General features: G+C 37.0%; 3 gene segments (V, D, J or C); all 3 read right to left on the minus strand.

The window, feature by feature from the left end:
• Positions 1–727: 727 nt before the first annotated feature.
• On the minus strand, positions 728–1,564 carry LOC120613920 (T cell receptor alpha variable 23/delta variable 6-like). The segment is given in 2 exon segments: positions 728–1,113; positions 1,260–1,564. Coding segments are annotated over 2 exon segments (435 nt in total).
• Positions 1,565–6,723: 5,159 nt separating this feature from the next.
• LOC120613922 (T cell receptor alpha variable 22-like) lies at positions 6,724–8,059 on the minus strand. The segment is given in 2 exon segments: positions 6,724–7,719; positions 7,896–8,059. Coding segments are annotated over 2 exon segments (465 nt in total).
• Positions 8,060–18,751: 10,692 nt separating this feature from the next.
• LOC120613929 (T cell receptor alpha variable 20-like) lies at positions 18,752–19,411 on the minus strand. The segment is given in 2 exon segments: positions 18,752–19,098; positions 19,259–19,411. Coding segments are annotated over 2 exon segments (399 nt in total).
• Between the last annotated feature and the right edge of the window lie 3,014 nt (positions 19,412–22,425).

Raw genomic sequence — 22,425 nt, forward strand, 5'->3', positions numbered from 1 at the left:
TCACAATGCCACTTGTTGATTAGACTCTTTCCTCCATTGAATTGCCTTTTCATCTTTGTAAAAAAAAAAAAGAATCAGTTTTCCCCATTTGTGTGGGTCTACTTCTATACTCTTCCTCAGAGACACAAAATTGTTAATGATTTTCTTTTATTATGGTTTAAATGTTAGAGAATCTGTAGTGTCGGTCTTTTTCATTCCTTATATTTATGTTTTCTCTTTCTTTTCTCTTGACAATTCCAGCTAGGAATATATGAGTTTTATTAATCATCTTAAGAAAATTAACTTTGTAATTTATTGATTATCTCTATTGTTATTTTGTATTTCAACAACTTCACTTTTTTATTATTTCCTTCTTTTAGCTTACATTGGGTTTAATTTGTTCTTTTTCTACCTTCTTTTATTGAAACTGTTGATCAGTTTTTCAACCTTTCTTCTTTAGTAATATAGGTATTTTAAATGATAAATTTTCTTCTATGTATCTATATGTATATGGCTTCATATATTTTCTTTAAAAATATTTTCTAATAGCAATTGTGATTGCTTCTTTGACCTACAAGTTATTTTAAAGGTTACTGTTTAAATTCCAAATATTTAGGAGTTTTTAGACCTCTTTCTGCAATTGATTTTCTAAATCAATTCTATCAGTCCTTTGTACTAAGCCTTTTTTATGTACTAAGACTTCTTTTGTGGCCAAACAGATTTTTTTGTGTATGTTTGATTATTTCATCTACATAGCAGGGTTTGGCTGCAGCCCCGATTGCAGGTTTGGGTACAGGTTGCAGGTGCCTGGAGAGCAGTGTGCACTTGCTGCACAGAAGTAGGTGGCTGAGTCTCCAGGCTGGGAGGCCCTGATGTACAATGAGAAGAGTCTGGCGTTTTTGCTGAACAAAACTTTGAATCTTCCATCTTCCATTTCATTCTTAACTGAACGTATGGCTATCAAAAATTCAGGCCCTTTACCAGCATATTGTCGGTACCACGGGAAGTAGTCAAATGCACTGTTCTCATAAGTACAGTTCAGAACTGAAATCTCTCCTTCCTGAAATATCAAAGACCGAGGGCTCTGTTTCACTTGCTGCTCGTCACTTTTTTCCTTCTGTTGGCCACTCACCCCTGCTTAAAAAGATGACAAAAAGTCATTAGGCCCCCAAATTTCCATTATCTTCTTAAATTTCTACCTGCATGAGTTTGCCCATACTCCAATTTTCTCATTTCCCCAAATTAATAATGTATCCAGGAGTTTCTCTTCCACAACTCACAGCCTAGTTGAAGCCATAGAATTAATGATGCTCCCAGGATCTTGTCCATTTCCTGGCTCCAAAGGTCAGTGACAGTTCAAGTGGTCCTCTGGTCTTCTCAGCCAGCTGGAACTAAGACTTGAAATTCACACCTGTTTTAATTCTTTCAACAGGCCCCGCCCCTTAACAAGTGCTTAAAGCTATTTCTGTAGAAGAAAGGACTTCCTCATTTCTCCTAACTTAGAATTGCTAAAAATATTTTCATTGGGAATTGGAAATCCCCTCCTTATGTATAGTCAAGGATAAGTTTAGAAATTCTCTCTCCCAATCCCCCTCTTCTTTTTCCTCAGACCTCCTAGAATGTTAAAAATTGTGTGCTAGGACAACTTGATATGTGACTGGAGATTACAATATTTTACAACAGGGAAGAGAGAGACTCCCATGAAGCCTCAAGATCAGCATGTATAAGGGCATTTCTTTTTTATTACAAATGCTAATTGAAAATTTTGAGGACACGAAAGTGGCATAATATCCCATTATAAGCTAAGGTCACAGATCAGAATATATGGAGAATGTATGGTCCCTTTATCCTCAGGAAACTTAAAATTTTATTACAATCTTTCAGATGTGTTTCTATTTTACATAATCCTAAGAAATGATAGAAGATAATTAAATCAATTAAATACAATTAAAAAAATTTCTTCTAAACTATAAATCAGGTGAATTAAATATTAAGAATATGCCTGAGGAAAAGAAATTGGCAAGAACTAGAATGATCTATCCTGGAGGAGCTTTGATCTCCAAATGGATAAGAGAAGATAGAAAAAGTTCTGCAGACATCAGAAGGTATAAGGCCATGATCATCTAAGAATGCAGCATTTTGGGTAGTTTTCATTGTAAATTTGAATAAACATTTAATATTTTCTTCACATTTTATCCTCATGCTTGAAATATGAAAATATAAATAGTCAATTAGGCTTCTGATGTTAACACAGTAGCGTATACAGAGAAAATTTGAAGATAAATTCTAAAACAGTCTTAAAAGTAGGGTTGATCTGCATTATAAACAACAGAAGTTTAAAGAAATAAGGAGCACATTTTTTCTGAAGCACAGAAAGAACTTTATTATTTGTCTTTTGTATCATCTCAAATTCAATAATAAAAACAAAAAAATCATCACAGTCCAACAGGCCACAATGGTAAGAGTCCTCATTCCTTAATCTACAACCCAATTCATTCTACTCCAGTATTTTCAGAGGACTTTTCTTTAATCGTTTGTTGAATTTTTATATATTTTTTTCATTTATTCATTAATGCATATCTTGAATATATATTTACTGAGGGCCTACTAAGTGCCTGCTAAAGGTGCAATACTTGAGTCTCATTCATGAAAGAGACATAGTCCCAATCGTCAATCAACCTAGTTCCAATACTCAAATATAGCCTGACAAAACCTACCAAAGAGAACTGTGTATCTATATGATGTGGCAAAGAGAAGACTAAGAAACTGTGCTTCTGGGCTCAGTCAGAGACGGGTTCCAATGGAGGAGATGCTTGAACTGAGGTTTACACCATTAGTAGATTTCCCAGTAAAAAGAACAGGATGAGAGAATACTAGGCATACACTAATGTGACTGGAGGTTGGATTGTGCAAGTGTAGAAACATTAGAAATTTATACTAGAGAAGATAATGTGATCCTGACTTTGAAAGACAACGTGTATTATTCAAAGAAATGTTGATTTCCAAAACCATGTTTTTCAAACCTATTAGATTAGAATAAACACAGATACTATTTAGGTAGATGGATGAATACATAGATACATACATAGATGATTGATAGATATAAATTGAAGCAAAGTAGGAGATAATAATTTACTAGATTTTTTAAAGGATAATTTCTAGCTACTTAAACGTGTGTGGGGCCAAGATTAATCTTCTCCAACGCAGCACTGCCCCTTTGTGGCCATATAGAGACATTGCACTGAACAATTTTCTACAGCTTCTTAAAAGTATGTTCAACAACCATTGGATCAATCACAGCACTGAAATAAGTGGCTAAGACTTCTTCCGGAACCAACGATTTATTCAGATAGAAGGAGATTTTGTTGAGGTCCCGTATGAAACCTTGGTTCCCAAAGATATCCAGGTCTTAATGCCTGGAATCTGAAAATGTGACTTTATATAGCAAAAAGTACTTGGATATAGATTAATGTAAGGATCTTGAGATGAATTACTTTGGATTATCTGGGAAAGCCCTAAATATAATCATAAGAATCCTTATTGTTGCAGTCACAAGGCCCATGTACTTGGCTCATCAAATACTTAATATTCAATAGATCAGATTTTGGGACAAGGAAAGGTTTTATTTATCAAAATAGTGCCATAACAAGAGGGTGGGAGATTTCTAGTTTTCTCAAATCCACCTTAAGAGCACCCCAAGTTTCTGCATTCTATATTCCAGGGGAGGAAGAAGGGGAGAGGCAAGAGGTGAGATCCAAGGAAGAACAGGAAAATCTTCAAATCTCTCGGTTCCCAGCTGGTCAGATCAGAAGTTACTAAAGACTCAGACAGAACTCCTCCAGTCAATCTATAGAAATGCAGCCTGGAGTTAAGATAGAGTCAGGGAGAGAAGCATTTCACCCTGTTACATTATGAGATGGAAGCAAAAGGATATTTAACTCCAAAAGAGGAGGGATATATGGTGATGGAAGCATGAGGTTAGAGTGATTCACGAATGAGCCATAAGCCAAAGAATTCAGGTGGTCTTCAGAAACTAGAAAAGGCCAGGAAAAAAAAAAAGGATTCTCCCCTAGAGCCTCTAAAAGGAATCAGCCAAGACCTTGACCATAGCCAGTGAAATTAATTTCAGACTTATTGCATCCAGAACCATAAGAGAACAAATTTGTTTTGTTTTAAGTGACCAAGTATGTGATCATTCATTACAGCAGCTTTATTAATTTGCTCTAATGGCTGTAATAAAGTACCACAAATTAGGAAGCTAAAATAACAGAAGTTTATTGTCTCACAGTTTTGAAGGCTAGAAGTCCAAGATAAAGGTATCGGCAAAGTTGATTCCTTCTGAGGGCTGCAAGAAAGAATCTGTTCCATTTCCCTTGCTCAGTTTCCAATGGTTTGGTGGCAATCTTTTGTGTTCCTTGGCTTGTAGAAACATCACTCCAATCCCTGCCTTTATCTTCATGTTCTCCCTGTGTGTCTGTCTCTGTGTCAAATGTTTTTCTTTTTATAAAGACATCCTAATGACCTAATCTTAAGTAATTACATTTGCAATGATCTTATTTCTAAAGAAGGTCACATTCTGAGATACTAGGAGTTGGGACTTCAACATATAAATTGGTGGCGGGGAAGGGGTACAATTTTACTTATAACAGCAGCCATAGGAAGCTATATACAAAATGTTGTCTCAAATGTTCAGTTTCAACAAAAATTATGAGACATGAAAAGAAACAGGAAAGTACGACCCTTCCTTACACAGAAAAATATGGGCAATAGAAACTGCTATTGAAAGCATTTAGATATTGGACTTAGCAGATAAAGATTTCAAAGTAGTTAGTTTAAATATGTTTTTAAAAACTAAAAAAATATACTTAAAGAAGAAGGTATGTTGACAGCATCTCATCAAATAGAGAATATCTATAGAGGGGTAGAACTTGTTTTGAAAAGGAACAAAATGGAAATTCTGGAGTTGGAAAGTATAATAACCAAAATGAAAAATTCACTAAATGGGCTCCATAGTTGATTTGAGCTCCCAGAATAAAGAATTAGTGAACTCGAAGGTAGATCTATGGAGATTATGCAATATGTAAAGCAAAGAGTGAAAAAGAATGAAGAAAAATGAACACAGACTCAAGGAAATATGGGCCACCATTAAGAACACAAACACATGCATAATGGGAGTACCAGAAGGGAAGGAGAAAGAGAAAGTAGCAGAAAAAATATTTGAAGAAAACATGGCTGAGCGCTACCCCAATTTGAAACAAAACAAAACAAAACAAAAACCATCTATTCATTTCAGATGCTCAATAAGTCTATGTAGGATAAATTCAGAGATTCATACCTAGACACATAGTAAAAATGTTGAAAGATAAACAGAAAATCTTGAAAGTAAAAAGAGGAAAACAAATCTTTACATACAAGGTAATTCTAACAAAATTAAAATGTGACTTCTCAATAAAAAAAACAATGGATCTAGAAGGCACTGTATTCAAAGTAAAATACAGAAAGAAAAAATATTATCTATGAAAAATCCTATATTTGACAAAAATATCTTTGAAAAATTAAGGTAATAAAATACATTCCCAGATAATTACAAACTGAGATAATTCATTGCTCTCAGATCTACCTTACAAGAAATAATAAGGAAGTTCTTTTGGCTGAAAGCAGATAACCCCAGACAGGAATCTGCATGTGCATGTGTGTCTGTGTGTGCTTGCACGCTCACACACACACACACACACACACACAGTACACCATTAGAAATAATTATTCAGGTAATTATAAAACACAGTGTAATTGCTTATTTATTCTACTTTATTTTCTTAATGGAATAAAGAGCAGTTATATAAAAAGATTTATGTATTATTGTATTACTATGCCTATCACATATAGAAATGTAACATATTTGACACTAAAAGCGCAAAGGAGGAAGGTAGTTGCAAAACTGCATTGGAGCAAAAAAAATGATACCAGATGATAACTTGAATCCATACGAATGAATGAAGAGAACCAGAAATGATATAGAAGGATGTTAATACAACAAATCCCATAAATACCTATTTGCTTTCATTTTTCCTCCCATCTTTTTAAAAGACACGAAGTTATAAAGATATAAAGTAATAATTATAAAAATGACTTCGTGGTTTATAACAGATATAATATGAATTATAGTACAAAAAAGGAGGAAGAGGAAATAGAACTATGTAGGATAACTTTTCTATATCTCACAGTGATTAAGTTAGCATAATTCTAAAGTAGATACTAATGAATTAAGATGTACATAATCCCAAAAGAAACTACTAAGAAAATTACTGAAAAACAGAGCGAAAAATAATTAAAGGAATAAAAATATTACACTAGAAAATATTCACTTAATGCTAAAAAATCAGTCAAGGAAGAACAGTAACAAAAAGCCATGGAACATACAGAAAAGAAAATTAAAATGACAGATGTAAATCCAACTATATCAATAAGAACATTATGTGAATGGATTATACAATTTAATAAAAAACAGTGATTATCAAACTAATTTAAAAACTGACATACAATTATATTTTATCTAAAAAAAAATACCCTTTCAATTTAAAGATAAAAATAGGTTAAAACTAAAAGGATGGAAAAAGTTATGCAAACAGCAAACATAAGAGAGCTAGAGTTGCTATACTACGAGACAAGATAAACTTTAAAGCAAAAAAATGTTATTAGAAATAAAGAAGGATTTGATAATGACAAAGGGGCCAACTCATCAGGAAGATATAACACTTATAAACATATATGTACCAAACTAGAAACACCAAAATACATGAAGCAAAAACAGATAGACTTGAAGGGAGAAATAAGATTATCCAATGATAACAGCTGGAGAATAGACCGTATCCTAGGACATAAAGCAAGCCTTGAGAACATAAATGGGACTCAGTTGAATGGGATATACATTTTAAAGTTGTTTCCCAGAGATTTGTCAGTATATGAACATTCAGCAAGCTTTTCTTGTTTGCTTTGCTGCACTAGTAGGATGGACTATTTGCAATTGTCTTAGGACACACTGTGGTGAGGCTGACCTGAACATTTTTGAGACACCCACTAAGCTAGATCATTGTGCGATAACACCTTTATTGGAGTAACTTTTCTCTTCTTTTTATTCCTTTCACATTTTACTCTTTTGGAGTCCAGCATACTGTGGCTTGAATATTTATATTAATTCTGCCTTCTTATCAGCTACTCTGCTAGTTCCAGATTAGAGGTTTATAGTGCAGAAAGGGGTGTAGATTGAGAAAGGAAGATCCACCAAATTCCCAAACCTGTAAGGCCCAAAGTATCAGTGCTTAAAATCCTACTGATATGGCTTAGGAATGTTAAGCTATGCAAATGCTGTGTGGTGATTTCGTGATGTGATTGTGGTTGGAGGAAGAGCTGAGCCCAGCTGAGGGTTTGTGTACAGGCTGCAGGTGTCTGAGGAGCACTGTGGCTCCACAGCACAGAAATAAATGGCTGAGTCTGTGGTCTGGGAAGAGGAAATAATCAATGAGCTGTGGCGATTTTTAATGTCTGTTGTGGCGTTTAATCTTCCATTCTGCTTTGTCCCTGAAGGAATGTAAAACAGGTTGACGAGGTGGCCCCCAGGATTTTGGCGAAACCACTGCACGTTGTCCACAGAGGTGGAAAATTTGCACCACAGCGTGGAACTGGCTCCCTCCTGGAGACTCTGGGCTGGGGGACCCTGCTCCACCTGCACCCCTCTCACACCTGATGAGAAACGTAGAAACAGTCACAAGTGATGGTCACTACAACACCCCCCGCCCCCTCAAAAAATGCCCTCATAAATTATGGGGATAGACAGTCTGTCAGGCTCATCAGTGACTTTCCTCCCCTCCCTCAACAACACGCCTTTCGGATTCCCGCCTGAGACAGTCCCAACTCACAGCAAATCTGGGTGCACAGAAGTCCCAGCACAGTGCCCAGCAGCCTCTTCATGATGCTTTGCCTTTTTGCTAGGGACATTTTCACCCTAAGATACGTTTAACTATACCCTGGGATGGTGAGTGGCATGACAGCGTTCTGGACCTGTTCGTGCTCTGCAACCAATCAGCCTCACCCAACAAACCCTGCCCTGGCTGTGACAGAAAGCCCCGCCCCGCAGCCTCGCCCCCATCCAGACTGAGCTGGAGAGTGGTGGAGAGAGGGGAAAAGAAAGATCCTTATTCTGTTACTTGGGGGACATTTTCTAATAATTCTGGATGTGGTAAAGAGTGTGAGAAGGAAAGGGAGTGGCCTTCTCCGGTATTTATGCTAATTACAGCCTGAGGAGGATCAAAGAAAGAACATCCACATTTTAACGTCTAAATAACAGGCTAGCCTTCTGACAAAAAGATTGTTACTTACCTATGAATTAGTTACCTGAGGGTCACAGACTTTGGACCAATAACGTGGTGAATAGTTTTATTTTTAGAAAATATCTATAAGTAAGTTTTAAAATAAATTTTAAGTAAAACTTTAGTTTTGAATACATTTAATTAAAATAGTTGATCATTATTTATTATTTGTATTTTGCTTTTTTAGCTTGAGTAGATTATTTTAAAAGAAAAGTAAATGTTGTTAAGCATGAAAATAATTTTAGTTTGTGCCCTTGTCTCAGACGCTGTAAATAATAATCTTCTATAGATGAATTTGGAGGTAAAAGCAATGAAAATGAGGACCTCTGTATTTTCACTGTTGTAGAAAAGGAAGTGATCTGCAGACACTGAAGATCAGATAAAATGTTCAAGAATGTTACAAATGTTTACTAACGGTACTGTAAGAAATAGTGTAGAAAAATAAATAAAGCTGATTAAGGAATCATTAATTATTATGGGCATTCAGTGGGCATTAGAGAAATTGACCTAGAAGGAAGAAAAAGAGGAGAGAGGAAGCCTGGATGGGTCTAATAAAGAAAGGGCGGGTTGGTCACTCAGAACCCCAGGATTCCACGTGGAATTTTGGCATGCTATTGTGTTTAATTTAGAATGATTATTACTGGGGAGTGCTGGGTATTTCCTTCGCACACCTTTGTTTTTGGAAAAGTCGCCTTGTTCACATCCTTAAGTGCCACGTTTAATTAAGTTCCCCCACCTCAAATACTTTGCTCAAAGAGCTGAAGCCCTTTGAGGAAAGAGGCCTCTTAGTTTACTAGTAAAATAGTCTGGAGATAAAACAGTTTGAAATAAGCAATTACTCTGGGTTTTCTGATTGCTTTACAGATGAACACTGTAAAGCAATTCTCTGATTTGCCTTATGCTAACTCACATGGCCAGCCTTAAGCCATCTTAGCTCATTGATGCAGGACAGGGCAAATTTCCTGGAGTTGAAGGGAGACCAAGCCCTCCACTGAGAGAAAAAGTGGTTCTTTGGAAAAGAGTATAGAAAGAATTCAACACAAAAGCCAAAGTTTGGATCAAAAGGAAAGTTTAAAGTAGGGGAAAAGCAAAGATTAGAGAAAACAAAGACAAAAACCTATGATGAGGGGGAAAAGCCCTGAGTGTGTGTGTGTGTGTGTGTAATCATTTATGAATCATTCTTTAGTTCCTGTGAGTTATAGTTTAAAGATTTTGTTTACCCACTTCCTTTGATATGGACATACGATGAGGAGGGGGAAGAGGAAAAGCATGCAGGGTGAAAGGCCTGTTGGCAGTTCCCAGCCTTTAATCCATAGGTTCCCTATGTTTTAGCCATAGGGAATTAATGATTTTATTTGCATAGGGCAGCCACTTCAAGACTGTGTTGTTCCTGTTTCGCCTTCACAGGTGTGGGGAATGAGTTGTTAGCAATCCCAGCAGAAATCTTCCTTTGTTCTGCAGGTGTCCTAGCAGCCTGGATGCATGGCTGATCAGCATATTTCAGTCCCTGAACAGTAGCTTGATTTAACATTTTAGCTCTCTTGCCTCCAGCCTACATTACCGTTACTATTTCTAATACAGGGAAGCAAATAACTTACTCCAGCTTGTTGAAATCCCATAGCCTCATTCCCTCTAGAATTTTGACTCTGGAGGATAAAAATGCTGCATTTCGCAAAACAGGACTTTGCTTTGCAAAACGGAAAGGAAAAAAGAAAAACCAAGATCTTCTGGGAACTAAACACTCCCCAGGATTCTGTGTTTTCTGTTGGGTTCACCTTTGCAAAACGTGTTCACTTCTGGAAAATAACCCAGCTGAGACTCAGAGTCTTTTAAGCTATAGGCAGTTTGTGTTCAGTTCCCCTACAATCTCAGTCACTGTGTCACTCAGAGCACAGAAGTACTCAGCCAAGTCGCACCAATGGGCTGAATGTTTCCACAGGTGGAAAGTTTCATTCTTCCTAAATTCAGCCTCAAAACCTTTGATGCCTGAAACAAGGCTCTATCCAGAAACGTACTTCAGAAGAAGCTGGAGTTCTTGGTTGAGGTGTTGCACATACCAGAAGAGATACGATAAGAACAAGAAATATAATTACATCTTAGCTCCAGAGGGACTCCTGCAGAGACGGCGATATGGTGGTCAGGCTGGGTCACTGACTAGATTCCTGTTCCTCCTGAAACATCAATGACGTATCAGTGAACTCAGCTAAAAAAAAGCCTCTCTATTCAGAGTCAAATCAGAAAGAATCAGTTTTCCATATGTGGACAAGGGAGTAAAATGGAATGTTAATCAGGAACAGGTATACCCCAAACATCAAGGTGAACACGAAGGTCATGGCCCAGGAGTGAAGAAGCCCAGAGCTCCTTGCTGAGAGACTGCCCACAAACAAAAACATCTGATGCCTAGGGCACTTGAGCCCAAGTTGCACTGAGCCAGAGAAGAAATGACAGGGGATTAAATTTCTTCTTCTCAGAGACGTCGTAGGGACTGTTAGGAAGAGATGCTCTCTTAACACAAGTGCCTGCCTCTGGCACCTGAGATTCTTTACATGTCATTCTCTTTTTAAAAAAATGCACTCAGAACACTCTTTTAGGCTGTAGGGAAGGAAGGTTTTTGTGAGCTCATTCTGATCCTTCAAGAAAAACCATTTCCGATTTAGGCAACAACGCCCTCTAGGGGCCAAATGGAGAGATAAGGAGATAGTCACAATTTATGTGAACCTTCTCCACATTCTACTTGCCCTCTTATGGTTGAAATTTAATATTCAACCATGTTAGTGGTTAAATATTATTACATATAGAGGAGGACTTATGTTTTATAGGCCCTGAAACTTATGGGAGATTTTTAAAAGAACACAAAATTATGAATAAAAAAATTAGATATAAAGTAATTTTTAGAATGAGAAATAAAATCACAACAAATAACAAATTTTAAAAAACATATCACAGACATCATAAAATTTAGAAAGTTACATAATATTTTATTATTTATTTTATTGCTTATTAAAATACTATGTATTTTTTTATACACACTTGTATATTACTGTTTATTTCTATATTTTTTTGCTTCATACTTTTAAATAGTGTCTTCACATGACAATACATTTGTAATACGTCCTATAAAAAGAAAAGAAAGATAATTCGGTCTTTACTTTTAACGTGGTTGATTAAATTTGTTTTTTTTTTTTAATTCACAGTCAAATTTTGGGAAATGTTACTATGTGTTGTAAAATTTCATTACATTTCAAGTTTTCTTATGCTGTCACAGCTTTTAAATAGTATGAACTGATGACACTCATTAGCCAGTTTAGTCTTTATTAGTTTTCTATTGCTGTGTAACAAATTACCACAAACCTTGTGACTTAGAACAATATCCATTTATCTCAATTTCTGTAGGTCATAAGTCTGAGTACAGCTAACCTGAATCCCACAAGGCTGCTATCATAGAGTCAACTAAGACTGCTGTTTTGTCTGGAGGCCTTCTTCCAAACATGTTGCTGGCCGAATTCATTTCCTTGCAACTGTAGAACTCACAGCAGCTTGCTTCCTTGAGACCAGCAGAAGAATCCCTCTGATCTCAAGGAAAGCCTACGTGCTCTTTTAAAGAGCCCACCTGATTAGATCAGGCCCATCAACCTCCCCTTTGATTAACTCAAACTCAAACTGATTAGACACTTTAATTACATCTGCAAAATTCTTTCCCCTTTGCCTATAAGGTAACTAAATCACAGGAGTGACATCCATCATCCTAAATTTTGGGAACCATTTTAGAATTCTGCCTAACACAGTTATTAATGTTCTCATTGTGCAGGTGTATTATGAGTTTTATATTATTCCCATAAATGTAAAAGTTTTTGTGACCAATAAGCAGAAGTTAAGAAAAAATATTAATAAATACGATTGGGCAAGGCCGTTTCCGACCAAAGGAAGAACATAAGGCAACCTCCAGCAAAGATAAAGAATCCAGGTTCTATAGAGTTGAGTGCACAGATATGACAACGGTGGGTAATAAAACAACAAAAGAGTACTGGAATAAGTTAGAGAGGTGGAACATACTAGAAATTGCTGACAATAGACCACTGTGCCTTTATGGAAACAAAGACTTGTTATGTAAGTGTGGATGTAAGCATCTACCTCAAGAACCTAGAAAAAGCAGAGAAAAATTAATCTACAACAAGCATAAGGAGGAAAATGATAAAGACAAAGCCAGAAGTCGATGAAATTGACAATAAAAAAGCGATAGAAGAAACCAATGAAACCAAGAACTGGTTCTTAAAAAAGATCAGTAAAACTGACAAAATAGAAGAAAAAATGGGGAAGACGTGAGAAAGCTAACTAGAAGTTGGGCATCCTATGTGATTGGTTAGGAGCAAATATTTGCCTTTCTCCAGTTGACCCTGAGTGGGACAAACCTCCAAAACATTATGCTGAGTGAAAGAAGCCATACACAAAAGGCCATATATTGTATAATTCCATTTATATGAAATACACAGAGTCAGTAAATCCATAGAGACAGAAGGCAGGTTGGTGGTTGCCAGGGGCTAGAGGAGGAGAGAAGGGTAACTGTTTAATGAATACACGGTTTCTTTTCAGGGTGGCTTTGAAACTAGTTAGAGGTGGAGTTTGCACGACATTGTGACTGTACTAAATGCCACTTAATTGTTCACTGTAGAAGAGTGAACTGCTTGGCATGTGAATCTCAATACAGCTATTATTTAATTTGATGTCGATAAAAATCTAAAAATCAAATAATTCATTATTTAGTTCAGATCATCATAATGGGTTTTGTATATTTAATTGCTTCTATCTGGAGTGAGAGTCAGTTTCAAAAAACCCCCTTCATGGAGAAAGGTTTCTCAACTTCAAGATGGGATATGTGGTTGGAGCCTCAGTGTGAGCACCAGGCCTGGCAGGCCCAAGGCCTGGCTGATCCAAGGCCTGACTGGCCCAAAGTCTGGCTGGTGCAAGGTCTGACTGTGATCCAGGCTCGCGGCTAGGAATAGGACCCCAGATTTAGAAAATATGTAAACATAATTCAGCTTACTGTATTATGCATGTGTGGCTGAAGGCCACTACTGTACACTGCCATGTGAAGAGCCATGTGATCCCCTGGAGAGCAGAAGGGGAGCACAGAAAAGGGGAGCAGAATTGAGCACAATACCGCGTACCCCCTGCAAGAGACGGCACTTCCCAAAAGAAGTGCACTCTGCACAATAAAGTTGGTGCCAGCCATTTCATTCTCATGTCAGCCTCTAGTGCTTTCTTCCAACTGGGCCTCTCACCAGCGAACCTTCCCTTCTCAAACAGCAGTAATGCTGACACTTGGAGTAGGCGACCCGATCAGCTCGGGCCTGACGATTGGTGTAGTCGGCACAATCGATCAGCTCTGTCCTGACACTCAGACATAGAGTTTGAGTGTTGGTGACAGCTGCCTGTTGTGTGCTGTGCCTCACAGCACACAGGTAGGTGGCTGAGTCACCGAGCTGAGAAGTTGCAATGTATAAAGCACTATGTCTTGACATTTTATACAAGAAAGCTTTAATTCTTCCACTTGTTTGCTCTCTCTGGTTTAACTGAATTAACAGAGATGTGAGCCCTTTCCCAGGGTCCTGTCTAAACCGCTGAAGGGAATAAACGACACTATGGGTATAACTGCAGTTGAGAAACAAGCTGTCTTCCTCTCGGACAGTCAGAACTTCAGGACTCTGATTCATCTCCTGTTTACTGCTCATGCCTGTTCAGAAAGAAAATAGAGAGAGAGAGGGACTGGTTAGTGGCTAATTATTCTTTGGAAATTACTTTTAAGTTTACTTTTTTAATCTCCGCAGGAACTCCCAGAAACCCACTCTGGTACAATTCCCTATCTTTCTCTCTCTTCCCTGGAGAGAAATGTCCTGATGTCTGCTTGTTCTTTGCCCATTTGCAGATCCCTCTAACTCACAGTCTAGCTACAGCCAAAAGATGAGTAGACTCAGGAATTTGTCCATTCTTTCTGTCACTTTCACTGAGAACTGTTCTTTTGTCTGCAGTATTGACAAGGGTCACGAGATAAAGGATCTGCTTTGCTATCTCATATGCTCAAATGTTTCTATAGGAAAAATAGAGTTGGCCCAGCCAATCAGAGACAAGTTGCATACAAATGACACTGATTTGCAGAGTGGGAGACAGAAATGGAAACACTGCCACTTGGGATCAAGTCCAGCATTACCAGAGAAATGCTTATCTCTCCTCCTAAATAAACACAATTAAAAAAAAAATACATATTAAATTTGTAGAATGTAGCTAAATCAGTGCATAAAGATAAGTGTGTAACATAAATATCTATATCGGAAAAGAAGAAATCTAAATTATTACTATGCAGTTGCAGCTGCTTTCTCCAGATTCCTATAACTGCTCCCTCCTTTTGCCATGTCAGCCCCTAACGACTAGCTTCCCTTAACTCACACTTTGCAAAGAATATGGGATCATAATATTAATATTCAGTGTGTGTGATAATGTCAAAAAATTGCTACTCTACTATCCAATAACTGAAGCGTAAACCAATAAAAGATTTACAGGTGATATTTGTTATTGTATGCCAAAAATTCCACTTGGCTGGAAATTTTTCCTTAAGAAATACATTTATTAAAATATTTATAAAATCATACATTGTATGCAGCAGGAAAAAAGTTTAAAAAGAAAATATTCTTCAATACGAACATTTAATACATTATGGTAGATCTATATTAAGATAAACTATATAGTTGTGAAAAAGATTAAAAAGACTTAAATTTTCTGTCTTGCAAAGATTTCTGACTTAATCAAATCACAATACTTTATATTAAGTGTGATTTAAACAATATGCTTATTATGGACATATATATAAATGAATCAAAACAGTCAAAATGTACTGACTAAAACTTTAACAGTAATATTTCAATACATTAAACAATTAAATATTAACTTATAACTTGTTTAATCATAAAAAGAGAACTTAACGGCTATATAACAAACTAAGGAAAAAATTGAAATAAGAAATATTAATATAATTGTTCCTTTCTAGCAAGCTTTCAAGATTCATTTACATCTCAAATGCATGTGCTGTAGTTGAAAAAATTGGGAGAACCCAGACATTTCTCAGAGGAATAATGTTTAATTTATAAACTTCAGATTTGACCTTCAGCAAGGATGAGAATGTTAGACTGGAGAAAGGACACATTTCTAGGCTCCTCCTTTTCCCTTCTTTTAGTTTTTCGATCCAGTTCCTGATTTCACACACTTTTCCTTATTTTTTTTTAATTCTTATTTTTTTCTAACTTATTCCATTAAGCTTAAACTTTTCGTGTAATGTCCTCATTGAATGGAAGTTATTGCTATTCGAATCAAAGAGACAGGTATGCCCAGTCTGCCCCACTGTGCATCTCTCATGATGCAATAAATAATGCACACTGGTCTCTTCCAGGATGACTTGGGGCAGGATCAAGATAGTGGATTTTCTGTCCACAGCTATGGGCAGAGAAGCCATTATATTGGTCACATTGTTCTTCAAACCTCTAATCAAATACTGTGGACCCTGTGATAAAACTGTCAATACCGGGTGTTGTACTCATATGCTTCAAAAGTGGAGTGGGAGCAGGGCATGTTCACTTCTTGTCCTTTGCCACTATCCAAGGAGCTGGGTTGTATGGTCTTAGTATTACATATAATTCCTAAGAGGGAAAGAAATATAAATTGTCTCCAGACTTTTAAGGTCAAGATACGGTATTTCTAGGACTTTCCTCTCTGAGTCCTATCCCCTATTTCAACTTTCTCTCATTTCCACCCTACTGAAAGAGCAAAATATGGTTATAATTTTATAGACTCACTAGTTAAGAGGCAGGACTCCATTGCTCCCTCCCATTTTCCCTTGGACTCAATAAATATAAGAAATTCTTTATGGCAGTGAAAACTCTTCTGTGATCACTGAGGGTTATGGGTTGAATTGTGTCCCCTTCAAATTAATATGTTGAAGCCATAACCCTCAGCACCTCAGAATGTGATTTTATTTGTAGATAGGATCTTTACCGAAGAAACCAAATTAAAATGAGGTCATTAGGATGAGCCTTAACCCAGTATGTCTGGTGTTCTTATAAAAGAGGAAATTTGGATACAGAGACATGCACGGAGGGAAGGTGATGTGAAGAGACACAGGGAGAAGATGGCCTTCTGCAAGCCAAGGAGAGAGGCCTGGAGCAGATCCGCCCCTCACAGCCCTCAGAAGGAACCAATCCTGCCAACACCTCGATTTCGGACTTCCAGCCTCCATATCTATGAGGCAATAAATTTCTATTGTTTAAGTCACCTAGTCTGTGGTACTTGTTATGACAGCCCTAGTAGGTATGCTGGATGTGATGCAGCCCCTCACACTGAGGATGTGACTTCCTCACAGAGTATACAGGTGCACTCTGAACTCTTGCTCTAAGCGTCTCGGGTACAGGACAGTGAGACAAGGGAAGTAGCAAGTCTCTCTTCTGATTCCCATGGTTTCATACATCATCCTTTCTTAGACTCCTGAATTACCCAGGGTCGGGAACACAGACACCTCAACCATCACCCAATATTTCAAGCAAACACTGGAGTCCAGGGACCATAGCTCAGCCTCTGCATTGAAACCTGGGCCGAGGGAGATAACGGAACAGACACATCAGATGAATTGCTGCCAGCACAGGCCCTCGCTTGGCAGCTGTCACTCTGGGGAATCCCCAGGCCTAGAGTCAGCCAATGAGATGATAGCTCCTTAGTTGATATATCTCCCCAGGTTCAGTCATGTCTCTGGAATGAGTTTAAAAATATGAAACAGGAATCCACTCTCATCCCAAGGGTTCCCTTGAGAGCATTTATGAGTTTCATATTTTAAGAGGCTGAGCCTCAAAGAGGAAAATAAAGACAGCATCCACCCAGAATCCTTTTCTCATTGCCTTTTCGCAGCCTAAGAGAAAGAATAGATGTTATTGGTGACCTGATGCTCCGAGGAGTTCAACAGCTTTCTCTTTATAAATTTTATATGTCATGAAATGATGGAAAAAGCTGATCTAAAGACAAAAAAGAGCAAATGAAAGTCAGATCCAGAGGGCGATGTGCTCAAAGTGACTGGGAAGGTTAAGGTCGGAATCTGATTTAGAAGGCAGCTTTCCCTTTTCCCCGTCTCCTAAAATGCATCTAGAGATTGTGTGTCTCTAGGAAGGCATTTATAGACTCATATCTTGGTATAAAGGAAATGAGAAACCTGGAATGGCTCTCGTCCTTACATTCCAGAAACCCTGTACATAACCCACCTTTCTCCATTCTCTCTGTGGGCCTAGTGGTCACACCCAAAGAGTTGGCTGGCAGAGAAGAGAAAGGAGGAAGGAAAGGAAAAGCACTGTGAAAAGAGGAATGAGTAGCCTTGAAAACTTTTTCTTGTTATATCCTCAAATTTAAGATAACTGAAATAGGTTGAGTAAATAATTTCCTTCCCACCAAAAAAAAAGTCTACTTTTGTCTATTACTACAAAACAATAGACAAAAATAAATTAAGCTTGAAAGCTGCACTTCCTGTCTTCCTCCTTCTATGTCATTCTACTTTGAGTGGAAAGAAGACCTTTCATAATGAATCGGGACAAGGCAAGGAATCGTTGAATGTTGGAAGCTTTGAGCAGATTGTTCCGCTTATAACAAAGAGAATAAAATGTATCATTTGTCACAGTTTCTGCAGAACTTCAACATTGAGTGTGAGCTAACCATTCTTTCCCCAAACAATTAGGGGGTGTTATTGACAGATATGGCAGCCCCCTCTTGTGACTAAACACACGAATGCCTTCATTCAGATCCTAGGCAAATCCAACAACCTGCTTTTGTAAAGTTATTTTACATATAGGGAGGAGAATAGCTTAAATATGCTTATAAAGTAACAGAAAGGGCAAACAGTTTTGATCAGAACGATCACCATGTGTGACAGGACAATTTTTGCAATATTAACAGAGTTTTTTGCTTTCTCATTTTTCATTCTTAAAACCACATGATCTTTCCTTTCTTCAGGCAGTTGGGTGATTCTCTGCTCATCACTTCAAGGAGAGGACGTACATCTGGAAAAAATATCAAGATGCTTCTCCTGCCATTTTATTGAGAAAGTGTCAGCCCTGTAGGCAAACAAAAGAATCTGGCATAAACTATAGACTTAAAGATGATACAATGAAATATTACAAGCTTGCTTACATGAGGAAAAAAAGCAAAAAACAAAAAAACAAAAACAAAAGCATTTTCTAAGTAGAGCAAGGGGGAAAGAAAAGAGAATTGAAGACAGCAAAGAAGCTGAAGTGGCCATGGGGTCATTCTCTGTAGGACCACTTAGAAAGAAGTTTTGGGTGCTAAGTAAAATACTTCTTCGAGGAGGAAAAACGAAAGCGATGCTCTTATTCCACAGCCCCAGCTGCAGGGTTTTGGTACAGGCTGCAGGTGCCTGGGGAGCACTGTGTCTCCACAGCACAGAGGTAAGTGGCTGAATCTTCAGGTTTAGTGGCTGTGATGTGCAGAGAACTTTCCTTCTGTAACAGTATGGCTGTTAGTCTTTTTTTCTCCTGTTTCTTTCCAACTGTGTACAGCATGAACAGGTGTTCGGGACCTTTCCCGGGATCCTGCTTATACCACTGCAGCCCTCTAAAGCTGCTGACTGTGTAACTGCAGATGAGGCTGACACCGTCTCCCTCCTGGACCTTCCGGGTCTGAGGACTCTGCTCCACCTGGTCTTCTCCACTCATCCCTGTTCAGGAAAACAATATCAGAAATGAGACAAAGCTTTTAATTCAGCAGTTTTGAAAAATTTGAGCAAGAAATCTGGGATGAGCTGAGACTCGTATCTCTTCTCCCCAGCTTTAGATAAATGTGCACTTATGGTTCTCATCTCTTAACCTCCAACTTACAGCCAAGCTGAAGCCACAAGACTATGAATGCACATTCCAGCCTCTTCTCCATCCTGATAGCTCAGTCTTGATACAACCTGTAATGATTCCAAAATATCTCTTCTCTCAGGAGCTGTTTCTGTGCCTTAGTCTTGTTCTCTCACGCCCAAGAAAGCCAGCCTTTCTGTTGGCGGCTCAGCCAATCAAAAGCAAATCCTCTAGTAACTTTCATGCTTTTGACACTTAAGGCATTTGTGAAATGAGGACAGTGGAACCACTGCCACCTTGTTGTCACAAACGCAATTGCATATACCCACTATGTGCCTTCTGCAAAGAAAAAGGTTGAGGGAAGGACATTTTTGGTATTTGGTATAGATGAGGTTTAGGGTAATCATCAGAAAAGGCTTCTCTTCCTTGTACTTCTAATTGTTCCTTTGTTCTTTGTATGGCCTTTAAAGTTAAACCACTACAATAGATTATAGTGGTAGGAGTTAGAGGGTGACTATTATCCATGCAAACCAGAAACATTTTACATAATATAAATACTATGTGGTAAAAGTAAGTCTTCCTTCCTCATTTATCCTTTAGAACTACAGTTCATTCACAGGAACAACTATTTCTAAAACACACACACACACACACACACACACACACACAATTTTCTAGCAAACCTCTGTACACTCCATTCTGTACTTTGCTTTTTTTCAATGTAAAATGGACACATAGCATACCATTATAAGGATGTAGCATAGTTTAATTAAGAAGTTTCATGTTTTTCCAATTTTAGATTATTGTCAGTATTTTACTACCACAGATTATGTTGAAGTGAATATACTCATATGAAGATGTTCGCCAACATGAACATACCAATTACTGAAAGTATAAAAACTATTACAAAGGATCCATACATTTTTCATTTAATAAGTATCACCAAATGCCTCTAAACAAGTAGTGGCAATTTACACATTTACAATGTGTCAGAGTGTCTGTTTCTCCATTCCCTTGCCAACACAGTATATAATCAAACTTCTTTATCTTTACAATTTAATAGGTGAAAATGCTAATTAAGAGTACCATTTTTATTTCTCTATTATAAGTGAAGCTGGAGTTTTAAAACTAATTTTTAAATCTATTTGCATGCCTCTCTTTGAAAAATCTATTTAAAATTCTATTTAACTGTTAGTTTTGGAGTCGGAATGACAGGAATCACACTCCAGCTCTATGGTTTATTTGCTGTGGAATTCTGAAACAAGTTGCTCAGTGACTCTCTGTGACTTAGTTTTCTCGACTGAGTAAGGGAGAAAGAATAATATACACCTTATAGAATTGCTATATCATTTGAAATATTATGAGACAGACAGCATAGACAGAGATAGCTAGCTAGATAGATCAAATATAGACTAATGGCTAGAATACAGCAAACACTCGATATTAGCTATTATGTTATTAATGCAATTCTCTTTTAGAGAATCTTATCGGTCTACAAAGCTCTTCACATATTAAAGTTACATTTTCTCTATTTTTGCTTCTTTTTATTTCATTTTGCACTTGACTTTGGCTTTTGGTTGGTATTTTTGCCATGTTGAAATGTTTGTTTTCCTATACTCTTACTTATTGTTTATTCCAATGTATTCACCTTATTCTGCCTTCTGAAGTTTGAACCTTGCTTAGAAAGTCTTGCCTCAATCCAAGATTATTTTTTTAACTCCTGAAAATTTTTATGTTTAAATTTAATATTTTAAGTCTACCTATTGGAATTATTTTGATGTAAAAGTAAAGTAGGGGGTCGATATTTTTAAGCAGCTCATCATTTGCCCCAAAATTATCTGCTGAAGAATCTATTGTTTTCCCTTCGATTAGTATTACCTTTGGAGTATAGGAATTTCCTATATGCAATTTGTTTCTATTTCTCTCCTCTCTTCTATCAGTCTATCTAGTTATACACTTGCTCGTACCAATTACTTTTAATTATTCCAGCTTTATAATACTATTTAACATGTGGTAGAGCCTGTCTCCACACCACCCCCATTGTTCTTCTGTTTCAGAATTGTTTCTAATTTTCTATTTAGTCTTCACTAGAATTTTAGATTCAGCATATCTAGTTTTAAATAAATATGTAAAAAATTCAAAGTAACCATATTTTAGATAATATCACATTACTACATAGATAATAACTCAAATTTAGACAGTAATTACTTCATGAAAATTAACCTCACTAATATTAAGAATATCGAAATTAGTAACACTAAGCTCAGATATATGAAGCAGAACTAGTTGCCTAATTTGTTTGGTTCTATGACATATTATTGGCTTTTGTCATTGAACATGTGTTTATCTTGTTGAATTAGCCACCATTTATATACATTTTTTTTGACCAGTCCAAATAACACACTCTGCTCTCTATTAGCTACAATCTAGAAAAAGAGCATCAACTCTCAGATGTACTTGCTTTGATGTCACTCCATCCCTTCTCTTACTCAATAACAAGAAAAAATAAGCTACACAGAATCCATTGTACATTATACTAACAGTATGAACAATGCTCATTGTTGTTTGTTTTTTTTTTTCTTTAAGAGCCAGGCGATTTCTTAATGACCTAAAATTTATTACACTAACTTGTATACTATTTATCATTGATTTGATTTATGCTAGCCACACTTAACAAACTTTGACTCTTACGAATAATATTTTAAGGGCAGTTTTTCTCTGTTTCTGAGTAAGTGCAACTCAGAAAGAAGGTGGAAAAGATAACTGCAAGATTAGTGCAGGAACTCCTGGCAGGGCAGGAACTAAAAGAACCAAGATGCTGAGTGGTGATGTGCAACAGAGCCAAAGGAGATTCACAGTTGTGAGTTTTGCAAAAATTTTGTTTAATTTTTAAAAATATTTTTAATTTGAAATAATTAGAGATTCATGGAAGTTTCCAGAAATGTACTCTTCACCCTATCTCCCCCAATGGTATCTAAACCAGGAAATAAACATTGGTATAATCACATAGCTGCTTTAGATTTCCACAGTTTTACATGCGCTCATGTGTACATAGTTCTATGTAATTTTATAAATACACAGATTCATGTATGGATTCACTGCCACAATCAGGATGCATGACTGTTATATTTTATATTTTATAACCACCAGTCTTCTTCATTATACCCGTTTGTAGTCACACCCATCCCTTCTCCCCATTG

This window comes from Pteropus medius, unplaced genomic scaffold (genome assembly GCF_902729225.1).
Source record: "Pteropus medius unplaced genomic scaffold, Ma_sr-lr_union100, whole genome shotgun sequence".
In the NCBI taxonomy this organism is placed as follows: Eukaryota; Metazoa; Chordata; class Mammalia; order Chiroptera; family Pteropodidae; genus Pteropus; species Pteropus medius.